The 24,668-nt window shown below is 54.0% G+C and overlaps 2 protein-coding genes across 4 annotated transcripts in view; both read left to right on the forward strand.

Moving 5' to 3' along the window:
- On the forward strand, window positions 1-8,519 carry GDPD2 (glycerophosphodiester phosphodiesterase domain containing 2). Its single transcript, XM_045879266.3, has 15 exons — window positions 1-105; window positions 357-460; window positions 763-856; window positions 1,031-1,090; window positions 1,346-1,444; window positions 1,600-1,693; window positions 1,836-1,981; window positions 2,091-2,173; window positions 2,276-2,426; window positions 4,992-5,213; window positions 5,434-5,582; window positions 7,207-7,354; window positions 7,517-7,599; window positions 7,845-7,873; window positions 7,970-8,519. The coding sequence occupies exons 1-15, from the start codon at window positions 1-3 to the stop codon at window positions 8,020-8,022; spliced, it is 1,620 nt and encodes a 539-aa protein (XP_045735222.3). The 3' UTR covers window positions 8,023-8,519.
- Window positions 8,520-19,912: 11,393 nt separating this feature from the next.
- DLG3 (discs large MAGUK scaffold protein 3) overlaps window positions 19,913-24,668 on the forward strand; it is a 54,955-nt gene continuing 50,199 nt past the window's right edge. For 2 of the 3 annotated variants that reach the window (XM_045879278.2, XM_045879283.2), the window contains exons 1-4: window positions 19,913-20,269; window positions 23,616-23,666; window positions 24,087-24,211; window positions 24,409-24,578. In XM_045879278.2, the coding sequence (XP_045735234.1) occupies window positions 19,913-20,269; window positions 23,616-23,666; window positions 24,087-24,211; window positions 24,409-24,578 (703 nt within the window). The remainder of the gene's footprint in view (window positions 20,270-23,615; window positions 23,667-24,086; window positions 24,212-24,408; window positions 24,579-24,668) is intronic. The other variant, XM_045879285.2, reaches the window with a different exon arrangement.

A 24,668-nucleotide genomic window follows, 5' to 3' on the forward strand; every position in this document is an offset into this window, starting at 1 on the left:
ATGGCCGAGTCCCCCGGCTGCTGCTCCGTCTGGGCCCGCTGCCTCCACTGCCTGTATAGCTGCCACTGGAGGAAATGCCCCAAAGAGAGGATGCAAACCAGCAAGGTGGAGTGGGGATGGGGGGGTACTGGAAGTCCAAGGCAGAGGCCGCCTGGAGGGGATAAGGAGGCCAAGTGTGCTCAGAGGCAGCTGGGGGGAAGGGGCTTTCTCTCCCCAGGAAGAAAATCTGTCCCTGTCTGCCGGGCAGAGCAGAGCAGCCCAACGCCTGGCAGGAAGCCCCACTGAGCTGCCATCCGTTGGGGACTCTGAGCTGGAAGTGGGGATCGGCTGTGAGCTTCTCTCCTGCCCCTTTGCAGTGCGACTGTATCTGGTTTGGCCTGCTCTTCCTCACCTTTCTCCTCTCCCTGGGCTGGCTGTACATCGGGCTCATCCTTCTCAATGACCTGCACAACTTCAATGAGTGTGTCATGGACCCCCTCCTTCCTCAGCATCCATGTTAATCTCTGCCCCACCTTGGGACCCCTGGGGGCTCAGTCATCCCCAGCCCTGCCCAGCTGTCCTGGTACCCAACCTCCTTAGAAAATTCCTCCACGGAGTCCCCCCCCACCCCCCCGGCCCCCAGTCCTTGGGACCCCTGGCCCCATGAAGTGCTTCCCCTCACTCCCTTCTGGTCATCCTTCTGGACCCACCCACGCCAACTCCCCTCAGGCCACTATTCACACCCCTGCCCCCACTCAGACATTTTCCTCTCCCTTCCCACAGATTCCTGTTCCACCACTGGGGACACTGGATGGACTGGTCCCTGGCATTTCTGCTGGTCATCTCTCTACTTGTCACATATGCATCCCTGCTATTGGTGGGTCGGGGAGCAGCCCGCCTAACCACCCCCCCACCCCGTTAATTCCTCCCTTCCTGTTCAGCATCGCCCCCTGGCCACTGAGGGGAGGGCAGGAGGGAGGCATCAGCCTGGGAAGCGCATCTCAGCGACCCCGCTGGGTGCCTCATTCCTGCCACCGCCCTCTGCCTCCAGCTCCTGGCCCTGCTCCTGCGGCTCTGTGGTCAGCCTCTGCATCTGCACAGTGTCCACAAGGTACAGTGGGGATGGGAGTGAGCGGGCAGAGGGGGGCCCTGGGCCAGGTCTTTGCCGAGCACCCTAGTATCCTACGCGCGGACTCAAGCTCAGGACGTGAAGCCTAGTAAATACGTGTTGAGTGAGAGAAGGAATGGGGATGAGTCAGGGGGAAAGAAATGGTCCTGTTTTCAGAGAGTGGGGCGGGGGCAGGGGCGGGGGCGGGGCAGAGCCCGGGTTGACCAAGAAGGCCCCGTCCGTCCCTGGTTCCCCCAGATGCTGCTGCTGCTCATTATGCTTCTTGTGGCCGCTGGCCTTGTGGGACTGGACGTCCAATGGCAGCAGGAATGGCGTAGCTTACGTCTGTCACTGCAGGTGAGTGACTGATCTCCGGGGAACTAGGTGGGAACCTTGGCCTGCGTCCAACCCCCTGGTCCCCAGAGCTACAAGTAGCTCCGGACTCAGGTCCTAGGAGGCGGAGGGGAGGGGCGCGAGGGCGAAGAACCCTCCTCACCGCTTCTTGTCCCCAGGCCACAGCCCCATTCCTGCATATCGGAGCAGTTGCTGGTGTCACCCTCCTGGCCTGGCCTGTGGCTGCTACCTTCTACCGTGTCCGTCGAAGAGGTGCCACCTCCACTCCCCGACGTACCCCCACTGGCCATCGCCACTTCTGTTTTACTGCACCTGTACTCGGCTCTCTGCCCGCTCCCCCCGCCAGAGCTCACCCACTGCCCTTTCTCCATAGCCTCTCCCCCGTGCCCCACAGGTCCCAAGACTCTGCTCCTGTTCCTATTTTTTGGAGTTTCCCTGGCCGTCTACCTGGCCCCACTATGCATCTCCTCACCCTGTATCATGGAGCCCAGAGACTTACCCCCCAAGCCTGGTCTGGTGGGACACCGAGGGGCCCCCATGGTGAGTGTTGGGTGGGATGGGTCTGCTCCTCCAGGCTGCAGCGATCGGGCCTGTGGGTTCCCAGGCTCCCACCCTTCTCTGCTACCTCCCTGTCAATTCCCTTGCCCAGCTGGCCCCCGAGAACACCCTGATGTCCCTGCGGAAGACCGCTGAATGTGGAGCTGCTGTGTTTGAGACCGACGTGATGGTCAGGTGAAAGAAGCTGGGGGGGGGCAGAGGGAGGCAGCAGGGGAGCTCAGGAAGTGATGAGCAGTCCCAGAGCTCAGCCCTCTGACCCCCGCCTTGTGCCCTCAGCTCTGACGGGATCCCCTTCCTCATGCATGATGAGCACCTGAGCCGCACCACGGATGTGGCCTCTGTGTTCCCAGCCCGAACCTCCTCCCACAGCAGCGACTTCTCCTGCGCTGAACTGAAGAAGCTCAATGCCGGGACCTGGTTCCTAGAGGTGAAGACAGCCTCACAGAAGAGGCAACCACCTGTAGGGGCACTTGTGGGGGGGAGCGGAGAGTTCATTCATCGATAAGTATTTTCTGAGCCCTGTGCTGAGCAATAGGTATCCAGTCTCTGCCCGCAAGTCACTCCCTCCAAGGACAGGACAGAGCTGAGCCAATAGGCTGTAAGCATAGGAAAACTAGAGCGATCACAAGAGCTTTACGAAATAGAGAAGAGAGAGGCCACCTGGGTGGCTCAGATGATTAAGCGCCCGCCTTGGGCTCAGATCATGATCCCGGGGTGTGGGGGGGTGTCCTGGGATGGAGCCCTGTGTCAGGGCTCCCTGCTCAGCGGGGAGTCTGCTTCTCACTCTCCCTCTGCCCCTCCCCTCTGCTCATGCTCTCCCCCTCTCTCTCTCAAATGAATAAATAAAATCTTCAAATAAATAAATAAATAAGTAGGTAGGAAAGTAAACAGAGAGGAGAGAGAGCAAAGCTGCTGTTTGGCAAAGCCGCTGTTTGGCAAAGCCACTGTTTGGCACGGTGGGCGTGGGAGAGGATCAGGAGCGGTTTCACAAGAGAGAAGGCCTGAGCAGCACATGAAATGACAATGGTTTTTAAGTGGGCAAAGCAGGGACTGACAACTCTAGTCAGAGGGAAGAGCATATGCAAAGCGCAGAGGTATGAAGAAGTGTTTCCAGGAGACAAAAAGTGGCTCAGTGCAAGTGGGAGATAAAATTCATGGGAGTAGTAAGAGGTGAGACTGGCAAGGGGAGCAGGGGCTTGGTCTCGAAGGGCTCTGAATGCCGGCCCCAGTTCAGGCTTCAGTCCTGTAGGTGACAAAAAATATTCATTAAGGGTACTTTATTTTCTCAGTTCCTCTTTTCCTGATTATAAAAGGAATACACGTTCCTCATAAAAAATTAAACATTAGAGAAATAACCTAAACGTTTGAAAAGTCTCCCATAATCCAACTCCTCTGAGATATTCGTTGCTAACAGTTGGGTATGTATTCCATATGTCCATATATATACATACATACATGTACACACACGTATGTACACACACGTACTTTTCATTTTGCACAAATAGGATCACTTCATATATTCCTTTGCACTTTGATTGGTTTTTCTTTTTTTTTTTTTTTAAAGATTTGATTGATTTATTTGTCAGAGAGAGAGAGAGCACAAGCAGGGAGAGCGGCAGAGGGAGAAGCAGGCTCCCCACTGATCAGGGGGCCCGATATGGGACTTGATCCCAGGACCCTGGGATCATGACCTGAGCTGAATGAAGGCAGACACTTAACTGACTGAGCCACCCAGGCGGCCCTTGATTGGTTTTTCACTGAACTCTATGTATGATGACATATCAGAGGGATTAAGACCAGGGGTGTCTGGGTTTGACTCCTGGCTTCACCACCTACTAGCTGTGTGAGCCTGAGCAACATTCCTTAGTCTCTCTGGGCTTCATTTTCCTCATCTGTAAAATAGGCATCAAAACAGGACCTATCCTGTAGGATTATTGGGACAATTAAATAAATTAATACACTTCTTTTTTTTTTTTAAGATTTTATTTATTTATTTGACAGAGAGACACAGCGAGAGAGGGAACACAAGCAGGGGGAGTGGGAGAGGGAGAAACAGGCTTCCCGCCAAGCAGGGAGCCCGATGCGGGGCTCGACCCAAGGACCCTGGGATCATGACCTGAGCCGAAGGCAGACGCTTAACGACTGAGCCACCCAGGCACCCCAAATTAATACACTTCTAACACCACCTGGCACATAAGTCAATACTTAATAGGTATTAGATTGCTTGCTTTGTCCATGTTGGTGATTAGGAGGTAAGGGCGTTTGTTGATTACAAGGGGAGGAGAGGAGAGTGGCAGAGGTTTGGAAGAGCCACCAGGAATGGAAGAAGGAGCAAAACAAGAACAAGGAAAAGGATGGTTAAGTGGGGCGCCTGGCTAGCTCCGTCATCAGAGCATGCGACTCTCAAGATCATGAGTTCAAGCCCCATGTCGGGCGTAGAGCTTACTTTAAAAAAAAAAAAAAAAGGATGATGAAGTGGCACTGAAGGTGAAAAAGGACTATAGCGACAGTCCACACGATGTGCTCTGCTCCCCAGTTTTAAGGCTGGAGGAGGCAGACAATTATAGAGTTGAATCAGAGTTCCAGATTGGGGGGGGGGGGGGGCAGGCAGGGCAGGAATAGAGTTGAGGATGCTATGGAAAAGTAATTCAAGCCGTGGACGGACCAAGGGTAGGGGACGTAGGTGTGGCAGAAAGGGGCTGATGGACCGGGAGGAAACCAAGGGGCCAAGACCCCAGAGGTCTCTGCAAGGCCAAAGAGAAAATGTAGCGGGAGAGAGGAAGTTAGGAAACTGGGAGGGGAGGAGGTTGGGGGGTCACAGAGTAAGGTGTTAGACGGTCTGGAAAGGGCCACAGTTGGAAGAAAGAAAGACCGTGGCTCAGAGGTGCACAGAAGCTGGGCGCCAAGTAGGGGAAATGAGTGAAAACGGGAAGGATGGGGCAATGGCCTAACGGCTCCTTCTGATCTTGAAATAACCTTCCTGTTCTTATAGAGGCAACCCTTCTGGGGGGCCAAGCGGCTATCAGGCCCTGATCGGAAGGAGGCTGAGAACCAGTCAGTACCAACGCTGGAAGAGCTGCTAAAGGAAGCCGCAGTCCTTAACCTTTCCATCATGTTTGACTTGCGCCGCCCCCCACGAAATCACACATACCATGACACATTTGTGAACCAGACCTTGGAGACCGTGCTGAGCGCGAGGGTGCCCCAAGCCATGGTGATATTGCCAGGACCCCAAGTGCTCCCTCTTGCCCCTCTCCCCAGCCCCTGCCTTCCCGAGGCCATGGTGATCATTTTGAGGTGGCCCCCTGCCCCAGGGTCCTACCCCAACTCATATACCCCCTTCTGTGGTCGGACCTCTCTGCCCCTGCCCCTGCCCCTGCCCCTGGAATCCCCAAGCTCTCCCCAGATTCACAGCTATCTTCTCCGAACCACAGGTCCTTTGGCTACCAGATGAAGATCGGGCCAATGTCCAACAACGGGCACCCAGGATGCGCCAGATATATGGACAGCAGGGAAGCAACAGAACTGAGAGACCCCAGTTTCTCAACCTCCCCTACCAAGATCTGCCACTGTTGGATATCAAGTGAGTGTCCGGGGAAAGGAGCCAAGGGGATCCCAGGAAGCTTCATGGCAGGGTAGCGCCACCTCAGGGAGGGCAAAAGCCATTCATTTATTCACGCATACAACAAATATTTATCAATATATTTAACACTCGCTCTGTGTCAGGCACTCTTTGTTGCAGGCTTTGGGCACACATACAAAGAGACAGATAACAAACCGAACGAATTACATGCGTATTGGGTAGTGATAAGTGATATGAAGATAAGAAAACGGGGAGATGAAGTAGAGCAATTAGGCTTGGGAGTGAGGGCTCGAGAGGGGCCACATTAGGAAAAGTCATTAAAGAGGAGGTGCTATCTGGGCTGAGACCTGACCGGTCGCGGTCACAAGGAGCTAGTGAATGCTGAGAAGAGCTGCAAGAGGAGCAGGGACAGCAGCCGAATCAAGGGGAATGTGAGGCTGGGGAGGTGGGCAGGAGCCAAACTGGGTAGGACCTTGTAGGCCACAAGAACAGATTTAGCTTTCCTTCTTCACCACAGAGATAAGTAAGAGCAAGAGAGGAGGGGTCCAGGGGAGAGAGGCAAGAGAGTCCCGGATGTGAGCTGGGCCCCGGAAGCTGACCCAGCCAGTAAACAGGATGGACGGCAAAGCATGCCATTGCCAAGGTCTCTTATAAGGTCCCTGCGGTCAGGCAGGGAAAAAAAAAAAACGTGGCCTGAATGATAGCCCAGTCATCGCAAGTATTTTAAGGACCTTTCCCCGAGCTGTCACGACACGACATTGGCTTTGGCCCTCCCTTTAGTCTTGTCCTAGTCAACCTCAACTGCTGATCATGTTTCCAAAAGACATGAATTGGTAATGAATACACTGGTGATGAAATCAAGGCCCCGAAAGGCCTACGCGCGCTAAGACGATGGACCAAATGTACCAAGAGGAAACACAAGGATAGATGTAAAGACCTCTATTTGCAGTCCAAAGGAAGCTCAATTGCACAAAGCCGAGAGAGGAGATACTGGCATTCAGCAGGAACATGTGCGAGAGAGACCAGGGCTTTGACTGAATAGTGTGCATAATGAGTCATCAGTGGCTTGTGACATTGCCAAAACGAACCCGACCCCGGGCTGCCTGCATGCAGGCATCATGCCCAGAAGCCAAGAGGAGTTTTTGCTGTACTCAAAGCTGGGCCAAGCCCACCTGGGATATCATGTTCAGATGCAAGCCCCCACACTTCGAAAGGAACACTGAGAAACTGAAGCAAGATCAGCTTGGGCGAGGTTTGGATGGCGAAGGGAAGGAGAAGCCAGGTCCCCGGGCCTTGGTTAAGGGAGCTGGGGCTGTCGGGCCTGCAGAGGAGGTGACTCGGAGACATGCTCACCTGCTCCCCAGACCTCCGAAGGGCTGTCATGGGACAAAGAAGAGAGACACAGTTGTGCGGCCCCAGATGGCAAAGCTAGGATCCGGAGGTGGGATCCACCAGGAGGCAAAGTTCAGCCATGCAAAGAAAATCACTGATGGTCAGGGGCTGTATGTAAAGATCGAACTGATAGTTCCTCGGCAGCAACACTGTAGAGTCAAGCGTGGACGGGGGCTGCCTCCTGTGCCTCGTGCCCCGTGATCCTGGATATTCCTGTTTCCCACCTCCACAGGGCACTACACCAGGATAATGTCTCGGTGAACCTATTTGTGGTGAACAAGCCTTGGCTCTTTTCCCTGCTCTGGTGCGCAGGGGTGGATTCGGTCACCACCAATGACTGCCAGTTGCTGCAGCAGATGCGTTACCCTGTCTGGATCATCGTAAGGGCTCTGGGACTGTCAGCCCACCCCTTCCTCCCCCGTCCCTGCTCCTCCTTATCCCTGGCCCTCTCTTCCTTACATATTCCACTCCCCACCCCCGCCACCCCATATACTACCTTTGGTGCTCTGGTCACCGACAGGTGCCTTTTCCTCTTCCCGTAGCCCCCTCAAACCTACCTTATGATGTGGATCATCACCAACTGTGTCTCTACCCTGTTGCTTCTGTGGACCTTCCTCCTCCAAGGGTGAGCACTTCACACCTCAGCTTTCCGGGTCTGCATTCTCCCCCAGGGTCCCGGTGACGTGGCTGATTCAGACCCACGTATGCTGCCCGGAGCGTGGGGTTGGGTCTGTTTGGTGCCTTTGAGATTCTGAGACCCTTCCTTCCACGCCAAATTGGCTTGGGGAAAGGCAGTTTGGGGGCACCAGGGATCAAAGGGTCATGGCCGAGGCCGGCTGAACTCATAATGGGAAGCTTTTCTCCCTTTAGGAGATGTAAGAAGGAGAGAGAGAAAACTGGTAAGAACGTCCTCCCTCACCTCATTTCTCTCTTCCTCTAGTCTGCCCTTTGGTCACTCCCTATATGTCCTCCCCTCTCCCCACCCCCTGCTCTAGGCTTAGAAACAGCAGTGCTGCTGACCAGGATCAACAATTTCATAATGGAGTGAATGCCCAACCCTGGACCCCCACCAACCAGAGTCTGAGGCCTGTCTGGATTGACTAACCACAAGGAAGGGAGAGTGGCTGAGTGGGGATGGGGTGGGGTAAACTTTGCCAACGGAAGGTTTTGAACTATGAGGGCATGCGGCAAGCTTCCATGGAGTCTGGCTCCCCCTTGGGGTTTTGACCTGAGGTCATTGGGAAGACCGTGAGTCACGGGAAGTTTCTCCCGAAATGAAACTAGAACAGAGAAAGTGGGAAGGAGGTTGCCACAATAATGTTTCAGATCTGCGTACACGTGTTCTTGTGTAGAAGGCACAGGGTGTGTCAGGGATCGACTAGCTTGGACCAATGACTGGAGGAGATGACAGAACGGCCTTTCCTGGAGAACTAAGATGATGGAAACACCAATCCCACTCCATTCACTGTCTCTCCTGACCCCTGCAATTTAACTGCTTTCCTGCCTAGATGCTGGGGGCTGAAGAGCCCATGTAGCCATTTAATTCTGCGCCTATAGGTGGCTTTTTGCTGTTCACAGCCTTTTCTTCAAGACAGGTTGGCTCCTCCTATGTTGTTAATCTGTTACTCAATAAATTTAACTCCCGTTTGGTCGTGGTCTGATCTTTTCAGCGCGGGGGGGGGCTTGGTGGGGGATGCACCTTCCATCCCGGTCTAATGTGACATGACACTGAGGGGTCATCACGGGCGAGAATCTTGGGCTGGAGGCGGGAGGACCACCTGGGACGACGAAGGGCTGCAAGAGGGGAAGCAGGAGAGCAGCCCCCGCGGGGGACACTCTGGGTGGCCGAGGCACGCTGCGCAGAGTTGCGTTGTAGCTCCACCTTGTGGTCACCTGCCGCAAGAAGAAGGCCGCGTCAGTCGTCACCGTGACGTCTGAATGCCACCTGTTTTCCGTGCCGGTTGGGGACCTGTGTCCTTGACTCTAGACCCTGAGGGTATAATCCGATTTCCACAAGATTTCCACAAGTTTTCGCCTCTCTGAGCTGCTGCGCGCAGGGTCTGGTCCCCAGGCCCTCCTTCCCCTCGAGGAACAAGTTCCCCAGTGTATGTGCTGCTCGGGAGGTCCTGGGCTAAATCAGTTAAGGAGACCAGTGAGGAGCTGACCTAGGATGAGGAGTCCGGTAGAAGGGGGAGGGAGGGGCCAAGGCAAAACCGGGGACCGGAGCGGGTTCTGTGGCTGCCTCTTCAGTCCCCCACCGCACCAACATTCCCCCCGGTTCGTGTCTCCACACGAAGGGAAATCGAATTAAGACGCTGGCGAGGTCAGGAGGTTCGGTTCTCAATTCCTCTCCTCTCGCCAGACTGGGACCCGGCGGGAGGGAGGGGTGGGGGGGCCGCACCAGCCCCTCGGGACACGACCCTGCTCGATTGCAAGGCAGCCCCCGGGAACTACAATTCCCAAAAGACCCCTGACCGCTTCCGGTCTCGGGATTGACGGAAGCGAGTTTGAATTTGTATTCCCGCCCCCTCCTCCTGCCGGGCCCCGCCCCTTCCCTTCTCACCGCCCCGCCCCCGCCATGCATACACACGCACATACGTACACGGGCCGCGGTCCAAGCCAACATACCTGGCCTGCAGCTGGCGCGGTGGGAGGGGGGCGCCAGCGCGCGATGGGCGGGGAGGAGGTAGGCGCGTCGGGAGCCCACGCCGCGGCCGCTGTCCGGTCCCAGTCTCCTGGGGCGTCCGCGCCGCCGCGTAGCGGCCAGGTCTCCTTCACACACTCCCCTTTCAAGCTGCATTTCCTTAGTTTTCCCGGTTCCCGATCCGCCCCTCAATCTGACCGATCGCCGGCCTCAGCTCCGGGGGCGGCCAGCCTGTCAGGTACTGCCAGGCTCTCGCCTCTCGGCGCGCACCTCCACCCCGCACCCCTGCTTTTCTGTCCCCTCCCCGGCGTCCGGCCTCGCAGCCAAGCAGCCTCTTCCTCCCCCTCCCCTTCCGACCCAGTCCTGACAATCCCCCGCGGCCTCAACTTCTTCGCTCCCAGGCTCTCAGCTGCAGTCGTGTCACCTCGGAGTCCAGACTCGGGGCCAGAATGCCAGGACCTAGTCCCAGACCCTACAGGCCCGGGCCCCTGAGTCCTCCCTCGGCCCTGAGCCTGCCACCGCCTATCCTTACCGTCTTCCCAGGAGGACTGGACAGCTACGGCACACTGAACTTCTAGGAGGCCCTCTACTGGGGACTGGGACTGACCGAAACGTGAGGGTGGAGGGCCTCAGGGAGCTGCTCGTTGGGGTTGGGGTGCAGTCGCTCTCCGTTATTTTTAGCTGCTGACTCACAGCTCCTGGCATCCGGGTTTGGGGCTAGCAGGCTGGGCTAGGGGGCTATTAATAGAGCTGAGGCACAGCCCCGACCCAGTTCAGTTTGGAAGCACGGGGAGCAAGGAGCCTCCCTCTGTCGCCGTGCCCTGTGGAAACCTTGTGGACTGAGGCAGGGGCTGACCCAGTACCTCTCTGGCTACCAGTACCTCCGCTTGGTATCTCTACCTTGGAACTCCTGAGGGAAGGCCCACAACAAGACTCCTGGGCACAGCTGTCCCCTCAGTTTGCTGTGGCGTGGGGTTCGGCCACAGTGAAACTCCTGTTGTACTAGCTGAGAGTGAAGGCAAGAGTCCCAAGTAGAACAGTCATTGTGGCTACAGCCTTGGCCTGCCTGGACCCACTCTTGGGCTAGAATACTAGATGACTAGGAAGGGAAGCTGTGGATTTCTGGTCCCCACAGGCCCTCATAAGGATGGGGTGCTTCAGCATGGTCCTAAGAGAGGGGGCAACAGATCTGAGACTTGCTAGCCCCAAACTAGACACAGCACTAGGAAACTGCTGAATTCTGTGTTTACCACCTGCCGATTCTTCTTTTTCTTTCCTTCTTGCTGGGCTCGATCCCTACTCACAGGGGTCAACCGACCTCAGGATCTCTCCCAACTCCATAGAGAAACCTAGTTCAGGAAAGCCACTGAGAAACTTGTCTCTACCAAGATATGAATATCGTCATTTCTGTGGAGACTTTTTATTTCAATGGGCTAACGTAGGAATTCCCGGGGTGCCTGGGTGGCTCAGTCCATTAAGCATCTGCCTTCGGCTCAGGTCCTGATCTCAGGGTCCTGGGATCGAGCCCCACATCAGGCTCCCTGCTCAGCGGGGAGTCTGCTTCTCCCTCTCCCTCGGCACCCCCCCCCCCCCCCGCCGTGTGCTCTCTCTCAAATAAATAAGTACAATCTTTAAAAAAATAAAGTAGGAACTCCCTAATCCATACATTGGTAATGGTGGGAAAATCTTGATACTTTACTGAACTACTCACCAACATCATTCCCACCCACACCCAATTTGCTAGAATTCCCATTCACCAAGGATGCACCCCCACAGCCCCCTTACTTGTAAACCAGAAATTTCTGCCTTCAAGCGACCCAGATCTCCAGCTCCCAGGTGAGACCAGAGGGCTTTGGGGCAAGGCTGATTGTTTCTCCACACACAAAATCTGTCTACTTTGTACACAGCTCCACCTTCAAGAATGAGCCCGGATTATCAGGCAGCAGCAGGCCGCCCTGCCCCAACCGGGTCATTTTGCTGAGGGCACCAGAGAGACGATGGATGGGGTGAGAAATGGTCTCTCCCCTCCTCCTGGATCCCCTTGCTTACTACTCCTTGGTGGGTTCAGTCTCTGCGCAGGCCGCCCGGTTGCCTAGCAACCACAGCCGCCTGCAGGGGCGCGGGGCTGCTTTGGACCTGTAGGGGGCGCCTGTCTCCCTGGGGCCTCAGGCTCTAGCAGTTGCGAGGGTGTGCCAAGCGTCAAAGCGTCTCAGGGTTGACCGCGTCCTCCCAGCCTCGCCAACCCAGTCCAGTCTGAGTCTCTCTGGAGTGAGTGGGGAGAAGCTCACTATGATTCTAAAGGGATTTTACTCATATTCATTAAAAATGAAAAGATGAAAGAGAGAGAGAGGGAGGGAGGGATGGAGAGAGAAAGCGAGAGGGAGAGAGAGCGAGCGAGTGAGTGAGAACCAGTCAGTAGGGATGGGCCATGGGGAAGGCATGTTTGACCCTCTCCATTCTCTCTAGGCTTCGCAATGCTTATTCCTCAATCAGAGCGTTGCAGAGGGCCCAGGCTACAGGGGGCTTTTTTCCTGAGCCACTTTTAGGATGTGGCGAAGAGTCTAGCACTCTTTTTGTCAATATTGTCAAACTGCTGAGCATATAAAAGACTTCAAGCTCCAGGGTTACCAGCCTAGCCTAGACTTGGTAACTAACCAAATAACTAAATAACTAACCCTAACCCGTTGTGTACCAGAGAATGTGCGAAGTGTTTTACATTTAATCCTCACAAAAACCCTATGATTATATCCATCTCACAAGTCAAGAGGCTAAAGCTCAGAGCATGTTCAAGGTCACACGACTCGTGACTGGGTTGGGTCTGACTGAGCAACTGGTGTGTGCCAGGGTCTAAGAATATAGAAGGCGAGACGCCTCTCTCTTTTCACTACCTGATGGACACCTAATCACCCTTCAGGACCAAACTAGAAATGTCATCTCCTTCGTGAAACTCTTCTTAAGTCCTCCCCGCACAAGGAGAGTCAATAACTTGCTTTTCCATACACCCCTCTGAAACAGCACTTCTCACGGGGACTGTAACGATCTGCTTCCACATTTCCATTTCTCTAACTTTGAGCACCTCAGTGCCGGTGTTTACTATTCATCTCCATCTGGAGGTCTAATAGACATCTCAAACTCAACATGTCCAAATCTGCACGTCTGATCTCCGCCCCCCCCCCCCGCCCCCCAGAATGGACACTCCTAAGGTTGTCCTCATCTCAGTCAATGGCAGATTCACCTTTCCAGTGGCTCTGGCCAAAAAGCCTTGGAACCACACCTCATATCCATTCTGTCAGCAAATCTAGTGACTCTCTCTTCAAAAATACAGGTTCCTCTGAAACCTTTCAGAAGCTGAAATGGCAAAAAAGCAATTACCGTTAATGTGTAAGAAAAAATCTTCGAGCGTTCCCAGACCCCCAAAATAACCTCTCTTAGGCTTTTCTGATACCTCAGGGCACATCTTGCTAACGAATGCACAAAATAAATGGAGATAAAGCACAGAGGCTCACAGACACAGCTCCGAGCTACAGTGACTTGATGCTGAGCTGCTGAGAGCAGTTCCCCAGGAAAGCGCTTGGCCAGGCTGCTCTAGCTGCTTGCTGTCTCTGTAACTGCTCGCTGCCAAACAAATGCTGAATGATGTTTTCACTTTTTTACCCCTTTTAGAAAAAATAAATAAAAGCAAAAATCCTCTTCGGATTTCTCTCAGTTGGCGAAAACAGGTAGTGATGTGTGTCTTTCTTAAAAGCAAAGTGGCGTAAGGCAAACTTTTGAAAAGTGGGGGATACCTGTACATCCAGAATCCATCCACTTCTCATCACATCCAGCGCAACCACCCTGGTCCAAACCACCATCATCTCTCACCTGAATCCCTGCAGCAGCGTCCTAACTGGTCTCACTGCTTCCATTCTTGTCCACTGTGGCCTATTCTCCACACAGAAGCCAGAGTGATCTTGCTAAACCCAAGTCAGACCATGTTAGTTCTCTGGACAAAACCCTCCAGTGGCTCTCCACATCTCTCAGGGTAAAGCCAAAATCCTTATGATGGCCTACAGGCCCTATACAATCTTAATCCCTACTCAGCTTCTGATCTCATCTCCTGGTGCTCTTCCCCTCCCTCATTCTGCTCTGGCCACTTGGTCCTCTTTGCTGTTCCTTGAACAAGCCAGGGGTACTCCTTCCCCAGGACCTCTGCACCAGTTCTTCCCTTACTGGGTATACCCTTCTGTATGGCTCACCTCCTCACCTCCCTCAAGTCTTTGCTCAAATGTCACCTTCTCACTGAGGCCTACCCTGACCAACCTATTTAAGATGGTCTCCATTCTAATTTCCAGTTTCCAGTAAAAACAGGGTATAGAGGAATGAAATAAATAACACCATGAGGGAAAAAAACACAAAAAGACAAATCCAGAAGGTAGGGTAGTCTGCAAAACAACTGACTTGTACTCTTCAGAACATCAGTGTCATTAATTAAAAAAAAAAAAGTTGAGAGACTTCTAGTTCTGGATCCAGTTTGAGTGGATCAACTTCTCCCCATTCCTCCTGCTAACTACAGCTAAAATCCTGGGCATTATATATAAAACAAATGTAAGAAGACTCTGAAGGAAGGAGGAAAGAGCAGACTTACTAGGCACCCCAGTGACCTGAACTCAAGGTGGCGAGTTCCCTAGGTTTTCTCGTTGCCTCATATAGCCCAGACTGGTGCTGGAGAGGCCAGCAGCCTGGACATGCCAGTGGGCACAGACCAAAGAAAGCCTCAATAGATGCCTGTTCTCTCTAGCCAAAAGACCAGGAAATGGGCAGCTCAGCCAGACAGAAAACTCTTAAACAAGAACCACTCTACTGTAACCAAACATCAGAGAAAAGAACCACAACCCCACCCGTGCCAGTAAAGGCCAAGTAGAAACCCAGACTTCTGCTCTCACCAGACTCCCCCAACACTCTCTCGGGTGGTGTCAGGAAAGGCTGAATAGGGAGCCAGGAACTTCCATCCCCACAGGGTAACATGGCTTCCCATCCCTGCTGGATGATATCAGAGTGTCAGAGGAGGCCTAGTGGAGACTCCAGGGTTTTACTGCTGCTCTCCCTGTCCTCTCCTGCCAGTTCACTGTTCTGCCATCTCTGCCCCTACCTGTACCCCCCACTCATGGTCAGTGGAAGCCACCTGGGGAGCAGGAAAGAGGCACTTCCACCCCTCCCAGCCAGAGAGGTATCGGTGGAGGTCTAGTGGGGAGTTGGAACTCCCACCCGTGTCCAGCAGCAGGGAGGAGTCTCTGCCTCAGGTATCAACTGACACCACTGAGGGAACTTGAACTTCTGGTCCCTACCTGACAGTAACCAGGCAGTGGCTCCTTCCACTGATGGCAACAGTGTCAGAAGAAGCCTACCAAAAACAAGATTTAAATAAGATCCAGTGTCTCATAACATAATATCCAAAAATGTGTAGGATGTGATAAAAAAAAATCACTCATCATACCAGGAACCAGGACACCCTCAACTTGAATGAGAAATAATCCACAGGTGCCAACACCAACATGACAGAGAGCTTTCAATGATCTGACAAGGATTCTAAAGCGGCCAACATAAAAAATGCTTCAGTGAGCGATTACAAACAAGGTCGAAACAAATTAAAAAAAAAAAAAGTCTTGGCAAAGAAGTAGGAGATACAATCGAGAATCACATAGAAATTTTAGAATCAAAGAATACAATAACCAAAGTAAAAAACTCAGTGGATGGGCTTATCAACAGGAGGGACAGGATGGAGGAAAGAATCAGTGAACTTGAAAATAGAACATTAGAAATTACCCAATCTGGGGGGCCCCTGGGTGACTCAGTCAGTTAAGCATCTGACTCTTGATTTTGGCTCAGGTCATGATCTCGAGGTCGTGAGATCATGCCCCACGGTGGGCTCTGTGCTCAGTGGGGAGTCTGCTTGAGATTCTCCCTCTGCCCCTCCCCCTGTGCTCTCGTTCTCTCTCTTTCTCTCTCTTTCTCAGATAAATAAATCTTTTTAAAAAGATCTTTAAAAAAAAAGAAATTACCCAATCTGAACAACAATGGGAAAACAGAATTTTTAAAAAATGAACCATGCCTCAGAGACATGTAGTGATTATCCCCTAAGACCTAACATTCGCATCATTGGAGTCCCAGAATGAGAAGAGAAAAAAGGTGAGGCTGAAAAAGGCCTCAAGGAATAACAGCTGAAAATTTGGCAAAAGGTAAAACCTACAAATTCAAGTAGCTGAACAAAACCCAAACAGGATAAACTCAAAGAAACCCATGCCAAGATACATCATAACCAAACTTTTGAAAACAAGACAGAGAAAATCTTGAAAACAGCAAGAAAGAAACAACACCTTACCTACAGAGGAAAAACAATTCAAATGTGGGTGGATTTCTCATCAGAAACATGAAGGCCGGAAGAAGGTGGCACAACATATTTCAAGCGTTGAAAGAAAAGAACTGCCAACCCCTAGTAAAAATACCTTTTGGAAATGTGGGAGAAGTCAAGATACCCTCAGAAAAAGGGAAGCTAAGAGACTACATCACCAGCAGACCCACCCTAAAAATTATGGTTAAAGGCAGTTCTCAAAACAGAAAGAAAATGATAAAAGAAATCTTGGAACATCAGGAAAGAAGAAAGAATTGAATGAGTAAAAATGGAAGTACGTGCAATAGGCTTTCCTTCCCTTAAGGTGTCTGAATTATGTTTGATACTTTGAAGCAATAACATTGTCTGATGTGGAGCTCAATATATGTGGAGGAAATATTTAAGACAACAGTATAATACTATACTATAAATGGGACACGGTAAAGGTATTTAAAGGGAGGTGAGGTTTCTATACTTCCCTCAACCTGATAAAATGCTGACAGGTAGATCTCTGTGGTGACAAAATAATTCTGTATCTTTGTTGCAACGGTTGTTACAGGAATCTCCACATGTGGTAAAATGGCACAGAATTATACCCACATTGTACTAATGTCAATTTCCTAGTTTTGATATTGTACTATAATTATGTAAGATGTAATCTTTGAGGGAAACTAGGTGAAGGGTACATGGGCCCTCTCTGTACTATGCAACTTCCTTGTAAATCTATAATTATTTCAAAATAAAAAGTTGGTTGTTTTTTTTTTTAAGATTGGGGCTGTTCTAGACTAAAAGTGGTTAAAGACACAAAGGCGATGGGGGAGCCTTGATTAGATTCTGATGTTAAAAACATAAAAGGCAAATTTGGAGAAATTTGAATATGGACTAGACATTAGATGCCATCGGATGATATGAAATTATTGTTAATTTTCTTAGATGTCATAATAATATTGTGGTCGTGTAGGAAAATACAAGATGTATGCTGAAGTATTAGGAGAGAAGTGTGGGGGCGCCTGGGTGGCTCAGTCATTAAGCGTCTGCCTTTGGCTCCCTGCATTGGGCCCTCTGCTCCGTGGGAAGCCTGCTTTTCCCTCTCCCATTCCCCCCTGCTTGTGTTCGGTCTCTCGCTGTCTCTCTCCCTCTGTCAAATAAATAAATAAAATCTTTAAAAAAACAAAAAACAAAAAAAATTAGGGGAGAAGTGTGATGAAATCTGTAACTTACATTCGAATGGTTCAGAAAACAATGTAGCTACATGATAGATCGAGAGAGCAAATATAACAAGACAATACCAGTTGCTGAGTCTATGAGAAAGATATATAGATGCTCATTGTACTATTCTGTCACCATTTCTGTATGTTTGTGAATTTTCATTTAAAAAAAAGTTAGAGAGAATACGTGGAGGAGAGATACATGATAAAGCAAGTGTAGCAAAATGTTAGAGCATCCAGGTAGCCTTAGTTCCCTACAACATTTTTTCAATTTTCCCTACATTTGAAAGTTTTCATATTAGGGGTGCCTGGGTGGCTCAGTTGTTAAACATCTGACTTTGGCTCAGGTCATGATCCCAGGGCCCCGGGATCGAGCCCTGCATTGGGTTCCCTGCTCCGGGGGAAGCCTGCTTCTCCCTCTCCCACTCCCCCTGCTTGTGTTCCCTCTCTCGCTGTCTCTCTCTCTCTGACAAATAAATAAATAAAATCTTTTTTTTTATTTGTCAGAGAGAGAGAACACAAGCAGGGGGAGAGGCAGGCAGAGGGAGAAGCAGGCTCCCCGCCGAGCAAGGAGCCCGATGTGGGACTCGATCCCAGGACCCTGGGATCATGACCTGAGCCGAAGGCAGCCGCTTAACCGACTGAGCCACCCAGGCGTCCCTAAATAAATAAAATCTTAAAAAAATTTTTTTTCGTATTAAAATGTAGAGGTAAAAAACTTGAAAGATGATCACAACCCGGGGTCTTCCCCCTCCCCCAACACCCTCTTCTCTGATCGACTTTTCTCTTTACCCACAGCACCGTAAAATACTATACTACAAATGGGACACGGTAAAGATATTTAAAGGGAGGTGAAGTTTCTGTACTTCCCTCAACCTGATAAAATGTTGTTCTGTTTGTTGCTATATCCCCAAATCCTAGAACAGTGTCTGCACAAAGCAAGTGCTAGATGAATGTTTGTTAAGAATGAATTTCCGGGGGCACCTGGGTGGCTCAGTCCGTTAAGTGTCTGTCTTCGGCTCAGGTCATGATCCCAGGGTCCTGGGATCGAGCCCCGCTTTGGGCTCCCTGCTCAGGAGGGAGCCTGCTTCTCCATCTCCCACTCCCCCTGCTTGTGTTCCCTCTCTCGTGTTCTCTCTCTGTGTCAAATAAATAAATAAAATCTAAAAAAAAAAAAAGAACGAATTTCCGTATCCCTGGGACCAAGATCGAGGTCTTGCATAGAGTAGGTGTGCAACGAGCGTTTGTTGAATTGAACTGAGATCTACATTCTACAGGAGAACTTAGAATAGACCTGTTGTACCAGGGTGGTTCAGAGCATGGGTGCTTGAATCAAATAGCCAGGATCTGCATCCTAATTCCGTCACTTCCAGCTGTGTTAACATCTCCGAGCCTCAATTTCTCGATTGGTAAAATTAAAATAAGCATAGTAGCATGTTGGTAGGGGTTTTGTTTGCATGTAAAGCACTTAGAGTAAAGACTCGATAATTGGTAGCTAAGGACAACACAAGAACGGCAAAAAAGATGGTCTTCCCTGCATGTCATCCTGCCTCCGTCCCTCAGCCGGCTGAGCCGGGGAGGCTAAGGAGATGTCCTTGGACAAGTATTCTCAAGTTCTTCTCCGGGTCCCCTGGAATGGTTTCTCTCACTTCAGATCTCTTCTTCCCTTTCCTTCTGCCCTGGACTCTTTCCTCTTGGCAGCCTGAAGTTCTTTCTCCCATCATAACCGTGCGGGAATAGGGCGAAGGAGACAGGAGCCTGTGGGCCAGGGACAAGAGCTTAGAGCTCTCCTTTCCTCCTGTTCTAGGCTTGAGTCCCTCACTAGTGATGGAAGCAGGTCAAGTGTGAGATTGCGGTCATTTCAGGCCTAGAGGTTGAGAGAACAATAGTGGCGAGGAGGAGGCACTGCCAGAAGTAGCCACATACGCTGCCCTCTTCGTCGTCCCCCGTTAAGAAAGACCACCTTCCCTGCCCTGCTCCAACGTCCCTTTGGTCCGTCCTGCTGCTTCAAGTCTTTACTTCTGCTAGCCCCAGCTCAGAGCAAGCCCAGGGACCCATTGAGCATCTCCCTGCAACTCCCTCTTGGAAGTGGGGTGGGGTGGAGTGGGCGGAGGACGGGCTGAAGCTGGAGATGTGGAAGCACTAGATCGGGGGCTGAGCTCACCCGTGGCCCAAAAGCCCCGTCCCCGCTTTAGGGTCGGCCGTAGCCCAGATATCTGGGGAGCTGGGGCTGAGCCTGGGGGCGCCACTGCCTCTGTTCCTTTAAGGAGCCGCTGTTTAGCATTCCTGCCGCTGCCGCTGCCGCTGCCTGACTCTGCACGCTGATTGGCTGGAATCAACTGAGAAGGGAGCCAGGGAGAGATGCTCTTGACTCCACTCAGATCCATCCTGGGGACCAGTGCAGGAGCGGTCCTCCCAGCGCCCAGCCTCTGCCCAGGCTCCCGCTTCTTCTTTGCCGCTGGGCCTCGGCCCAGGAGCCACGACGGGCGACACGGAGCCGCCAGTGCTGGAGGGGGAGCCGTGGGTGCGGGGCAGCGTGGGGGCAGAAGCCCCGGGACGCCCGCCCGGCCCCAGGCCCCGCTCCGCCCGAGCGCCCCCACGGGTGCCCCCCCCTTCCTGGTCCGAGCAGTGTGAGTGTGCCCGGGAGCCCGGCGGCGGCGGCGGCGGCGGCGTGGAAACCGGCGTGGGCTGGGGGGTCCGGGCGGCGGGGGGCAGTGCCATGCACAAGCACCAGCACTGCTGTAAGTGCCCCGAGTGCTATGAGGTGACCCGCCTGGCTGCCCTGCGGCGCCTCGAGCCTCCCGGCTATGGGGACTGGCAGGTGCCTGACCCCTATGGGCCAGGTGGGGGCAATGGAGCCAGCGCGGGCTATGGGGGCTACAGCTCGCAGACCCTGCCCTCACAGGCGGGGGCTACCCCCACCCCCCGCACCAAGGCCAAGCTCATCCCCACCGGCCGGGATGTGGGGCCAGTGCCCCCTAAGCCAGTCCCAGGCAAGAGCACCCCCAAACTCAACGGCAGTGGCCCCAGCTGGTGGCCCGAGTGCACCTGTACCAACCGGGACTGGTATGAGCAGGTATGGACCAGCGGTGGGGGGGGGCGGTGGGGCAACCGGGGGGGGGGGGCTGGAGAGTGGGGGCCTAGAGGCCTGGGGGTGCAGCAGGGGTTCCTGGAGGCTTCAAGCCAGTAGAACCTGAGCCCTAGCGTTTCACCTGGGCCAAGAGAGGCCGTTGGTAATGTGTGCTTCCCTGTGTGTGTCTGTTTGGGGGTCTCCATTCGGAGGGGATTGGGAGGAGCTGTGTGTGTCAGGAGGTAAAGGTATGGCGGAGGGGCACATTTCCCTGTGGGGGGGAACTGGGTTTGTCTCCGTGCGGGGGTTTAGCAGCGTCTCTGTGTCTGGCGGGGGGCGGGAGGTTCTGCGGGGGCTGTGTGTGGTGAGTGTCTCCGCGGGAGGGGAGGAGGGGGCACGGTGCTCTGCGTAGGGGGCACATACGTGTGTGTGTGTGTATGTATGTTAAGGTGTGTGGAGGGAGGCGATGGAGCGCCTGGGAATCTATGTCGAGGGGGCCCATGTGCCCGGCTGCTGGAGCTTCATCCCTCAATGCCATGAGTCCCTTTCCGTCCCAGTCCCTTTGTGTGTGAATGTGCACATGGACATGTGGGGGTGTCTCTCCGAATGTGGAGGTGTCTCTGTAGATGAGGCTGCGGGGATGGCTGTGTTGGCCCGTGTGTGTGGCTACATGTATATGTGTCTGAGCATGTGGTTCAAGTGTGTGCATGCGTGTGCCTGTGCGTGTGTGTCTGTGTGTGTGTGTGTTGTCCCTGGTGAGAGGCGCTTGACAGGCAAGGGAGGGGAGGGGGAGGAGGCAAGAGACACGTCCCAAGCAAGGCTGAGAGGCCGCTGAGAAGGACGGACTCTTTTGTCCCAGCAGCTCTGAAGTGTGTGTGTTCTGGGGGGGGTGCCCAAATGCGGGGGGGGGGGGGACAGAAGCAAGCATGGTGCCTGGAGCCAAGCAAGGGGCAGCTGCCCTGCTGCAGGACTGGCCCCAGTGGGGCATGGCCCCCTCGGGTACCTCCAGATGTGAGAGAACTTGGCCCCCGAGCCCTGACTTGGCACAGCTTGGGAACCCCTGGGTGCTGGGCACAACTCCGGATTCTACTCCCAGTCTAAGCTGCCAGCTTAGAAAATGGAAGGAGCATCTGTGGGAGAAGCAGCAAAATGGAGGCTGGGCCGGCAGAGCCAGGTCCTTGGCATGCATAGCGGAGGGCCTGTCTGCTTATTTGGCTCTGCAGCCCCCAGGTTAGGGAGAGAGGAGAAAGAGGCTTTGCTGTCGAGGGCAGGTGCTGCCCGCCCCAAGCTGGTGACCGTTCTGGCCGCCTCTGTCCTCCTCTGGGGATAGAATGTGCTCTCACTCAGCAGCAAAGGTGGGGACTTCCTAGGGAGAAGAGTCCTCAGTTCTGGCCTTCTGTCTGTCCACACTCTCTGCTCCCCATGGCCCTTGCCTCGGCTCCTTGCCCTCTCCAGTGAGTCCCCGTCTTTCCTCCCACCCCCCACCCCGTATCCTGGGGCCCTACCCTTGCAAACACTCTCTCAGGCTTATCCTGCTCAACTGGCAGACAGGTGCCAGTCCCAAGGCTGGGCCAGTTGGTCAAGGTTTCTTTGCCAGGGCTGAGCCCAGATGGCCCCCGGCTCAGGAAGCAGGGTCCCTGAGCGGGGCAGCGGGAGGCTGGAGCCTCTGGTTCTCGCTGGAGCTGAGATGGAAGCATGGCTTACTTATCACATGTGGGCACACATGGTACACCAGATGCATAGAGAGCCGCATGGGTGTCCTTTTGCCTGCGTGTCTGTTGCATGTTACTTCAGGCAGCCGTTTTGGTTTGGGGGCTCTGAAAAGCCGTCGGGGGTTCTTCCCCATGGGATCAGGGCCCAGAGTGGGGCTGCAGCCGGGGTCCTCCCACCAACTCCCAGGGCTGCGGGGCATAAAGTCCTGGGGTCAGGCCCTGAAAAGGTGGAGACATGACTCGCCAGCCCGCCCCCGCCCCCTCCCCCCTGCCTGCCTTCTCTGTTTCTCCAAGCCAAAGCTGCAATGGAGTGGCGGGGAGTAGAGCAGGGCATACGAAGGAGCCCCCACCCTAGGTTTGCAGCTCCCTTCAGAGGAGGACACCAGGGGTCAGGAAAGGGGCAATGCAGCCAGAGAAAGATGGAGGAGGGGGGCTGGGATACCTGGGGAGAGAGGCAAGGGAGTTCCTCCATTCTTGGGGATGAGAGTGGGAGCCAGGGAGCAGGGACTACTTGTCTGCCCACACTCACATTTTCACTTGACAATGGCCACAAGTATGTCTTGTCTGGGAGGCCAGTTCTGTGGGTTGCTCAGAACAATGCTTGCTTCCATCCCCTTCCCTTGCCTCTCCTCCCTTGGCTGCTGTATACTGAAGGCCAGGGACTCTGCTGCCAGTCAGGCCATGGGTTATGAGCTTCTCCCTCCTGGGGAGCCTTGTCCACTCCGCTTCCATCCCGCCCCTGGCTTTGCCTCTGACTCCCACCCAGATCCTACCCCGGCTTTTTCTGCTGGGAAACACAAAGAGTTCAGGATCAAAAGCCCCTTGGTAGAAAATGGATTCGGACTTTGACTCCTTCCGCCCGTTTGAAGAATCGGGTTCCTGGGGACACAGAGGAGATACAGAGGGAGGGTTCCTGGGGGTATTCTGAAGGGTGGCCTTTCCTTTTCTCATGAGGTCTGCTGGGGAAGGGGGTGAGTGGCCAAAACACCCGTGGCCTTGGCAGCTTGATTTAGTCAAAAGAGCACCTGGAGATCCCGGTTCTAACCCCTGCTCCACCACTTAACCCCCAGTGCGCTCTGGGGTTTGCAACCTGTGTCCTCTCTGGGCCTCAGTGTCACACCGTCTGTCACAGGAGGGCGGTTGGACAAGATGGTGTCTGCTGTCCTACCAGTCCGGACATGGTGGGAGTCTGTGATCCCTAAGTCAGGGAGAGCTACGGTCCGGGAGGGGAATAGGTCCCCATCGGGGCCACTGGGTGTGCACCCATAGATGCTAGCTGTGCTGTGGTTTGCCTACCATGTTCCATTTCCGCCATCCCCCTTAGGCCAGCGCTGCACCCCTCCTAAGAGAACCCCGAGGCCCTGGAGCCCAGCCTCTCAGTGAGTGCACCACTGGCTGGCTCAGTCCCAGACAATTGATCTGGGCTAAATGGGGTCGGCCTGACATGGCTGGAAGCGAGGGAGGGGTGTGGCCTCCGCAGGGTCAGCCTGTCCCCATTTGTGGCCAAGAGGTGTCCTGGGGTCAATTCGGGCTGCTACTCTTGGGGGGTGGGGGAGGAGCGGGTTGATCGGGGGCAGAGGGGTGGGGGTCGGGGAGAGGGCAGGAAGCACTCATGGAAGTGCCTGTGTCTTCCCCTGTAGGTGAATGGCAGCGACGGCATGTTCAAGTATGAGGAAATAGTACTTGAGCGGGTGAGTCTGCCAGCGGGTCGGGATGGAAGGGGAAGAGAGGGTTCAGACCAGGAAAGGGAAGGGCCCAGGACCTCAGGCTCAAGCCTCGTGGAGGGGCACCTGCATTGAGACGACTGGGGGGGGGGAACGGTGGCTCTTGGAGGCCCGCATACTGCATCAATCAATCAATCAACCAACTAACAGATATTAATTGACCTTGCTCGCTGAGGCCTGGGGAATTGGGGAAGGGCTGGCTTTGCTGAGGCCTCTGTGCTAGAACGGTCGGTCGGCACAGGGAAGCTGTGTGCCAGCCGGCCGTGGCCCCTTCTGAGGCCTGGCAAAGAACCTGCCTCTGGGGGGTGGGGCAAAGCGGGGAGATCCAGAACCCTCCCTCATGCCCTCTGAGTGAGCGGACTGTGCCCCTCCGCCCCCCTTCTGCAGGGCAATTCTGGCCTGGGCTTCAGCATTGCAGGTGGCATCGACAACCCCCATGTCCCCGATGACCCTGGCATCTTTATTACCAAGATAATCCCTGGTGGAGCAGCTGCCATGGACGGGAGGCTGGGGTGAGGTGGTCTGAAAGCTGGGCCGGGGGTGGCAGGGGCAGGATGGACATGAGGGGAGGAGGGCAGCCCGGGCAGGATGACCCTTTTGTTAGATCTCAGAGGGCGCAGGGGAGGGGCGGGGAGGGAAGGAAGAGGAGGTGGGAGAGGGGGTGGAGGGGCGGTGGCAGGGTGTCATGCCTCTGGGGCTTCTTCCGCAGGGTGAATGACTGTGTGCTGAGGGTGAATGAGGTGGACGTGTCGGAGGTGGTGCACAGCCGGGCCGTGGAGGCGCTGAAGGAGGCGGGCCCTGTGGTGCGGTTGGTGGTGCGGAGGAGACAGCCCCCGCCTGAGACCATCATGGAGGTCAACCTGCTCAAAGGGCCCAAAGGTTCGGCCCTCTGGGCTCCTGTGCTCTGGCCAGAGGCCCCTGGTTGGCTCCCTAGGACATGGAAGGGAACAGCCTTACTCCTTGCCTGAC

Source organism: Mirounga angustirostris, unplaced genomic scaffold (assembly GCF_029215605.1).
Source record: "Mirounga angustirostris isolate CCGP_5_RB_7025 unplaced genomic scaffold, mMirAng1.0.hap1 SCAF_11, whole genome shotgun sequence".
Classification (NCBI taxonomy): domain Eukaryota; kingdom Metazoa; phylum Chordata; class Mammalia; order Carnivora; family Phocidae; genus Mirounga; species Mirounga angustirostris.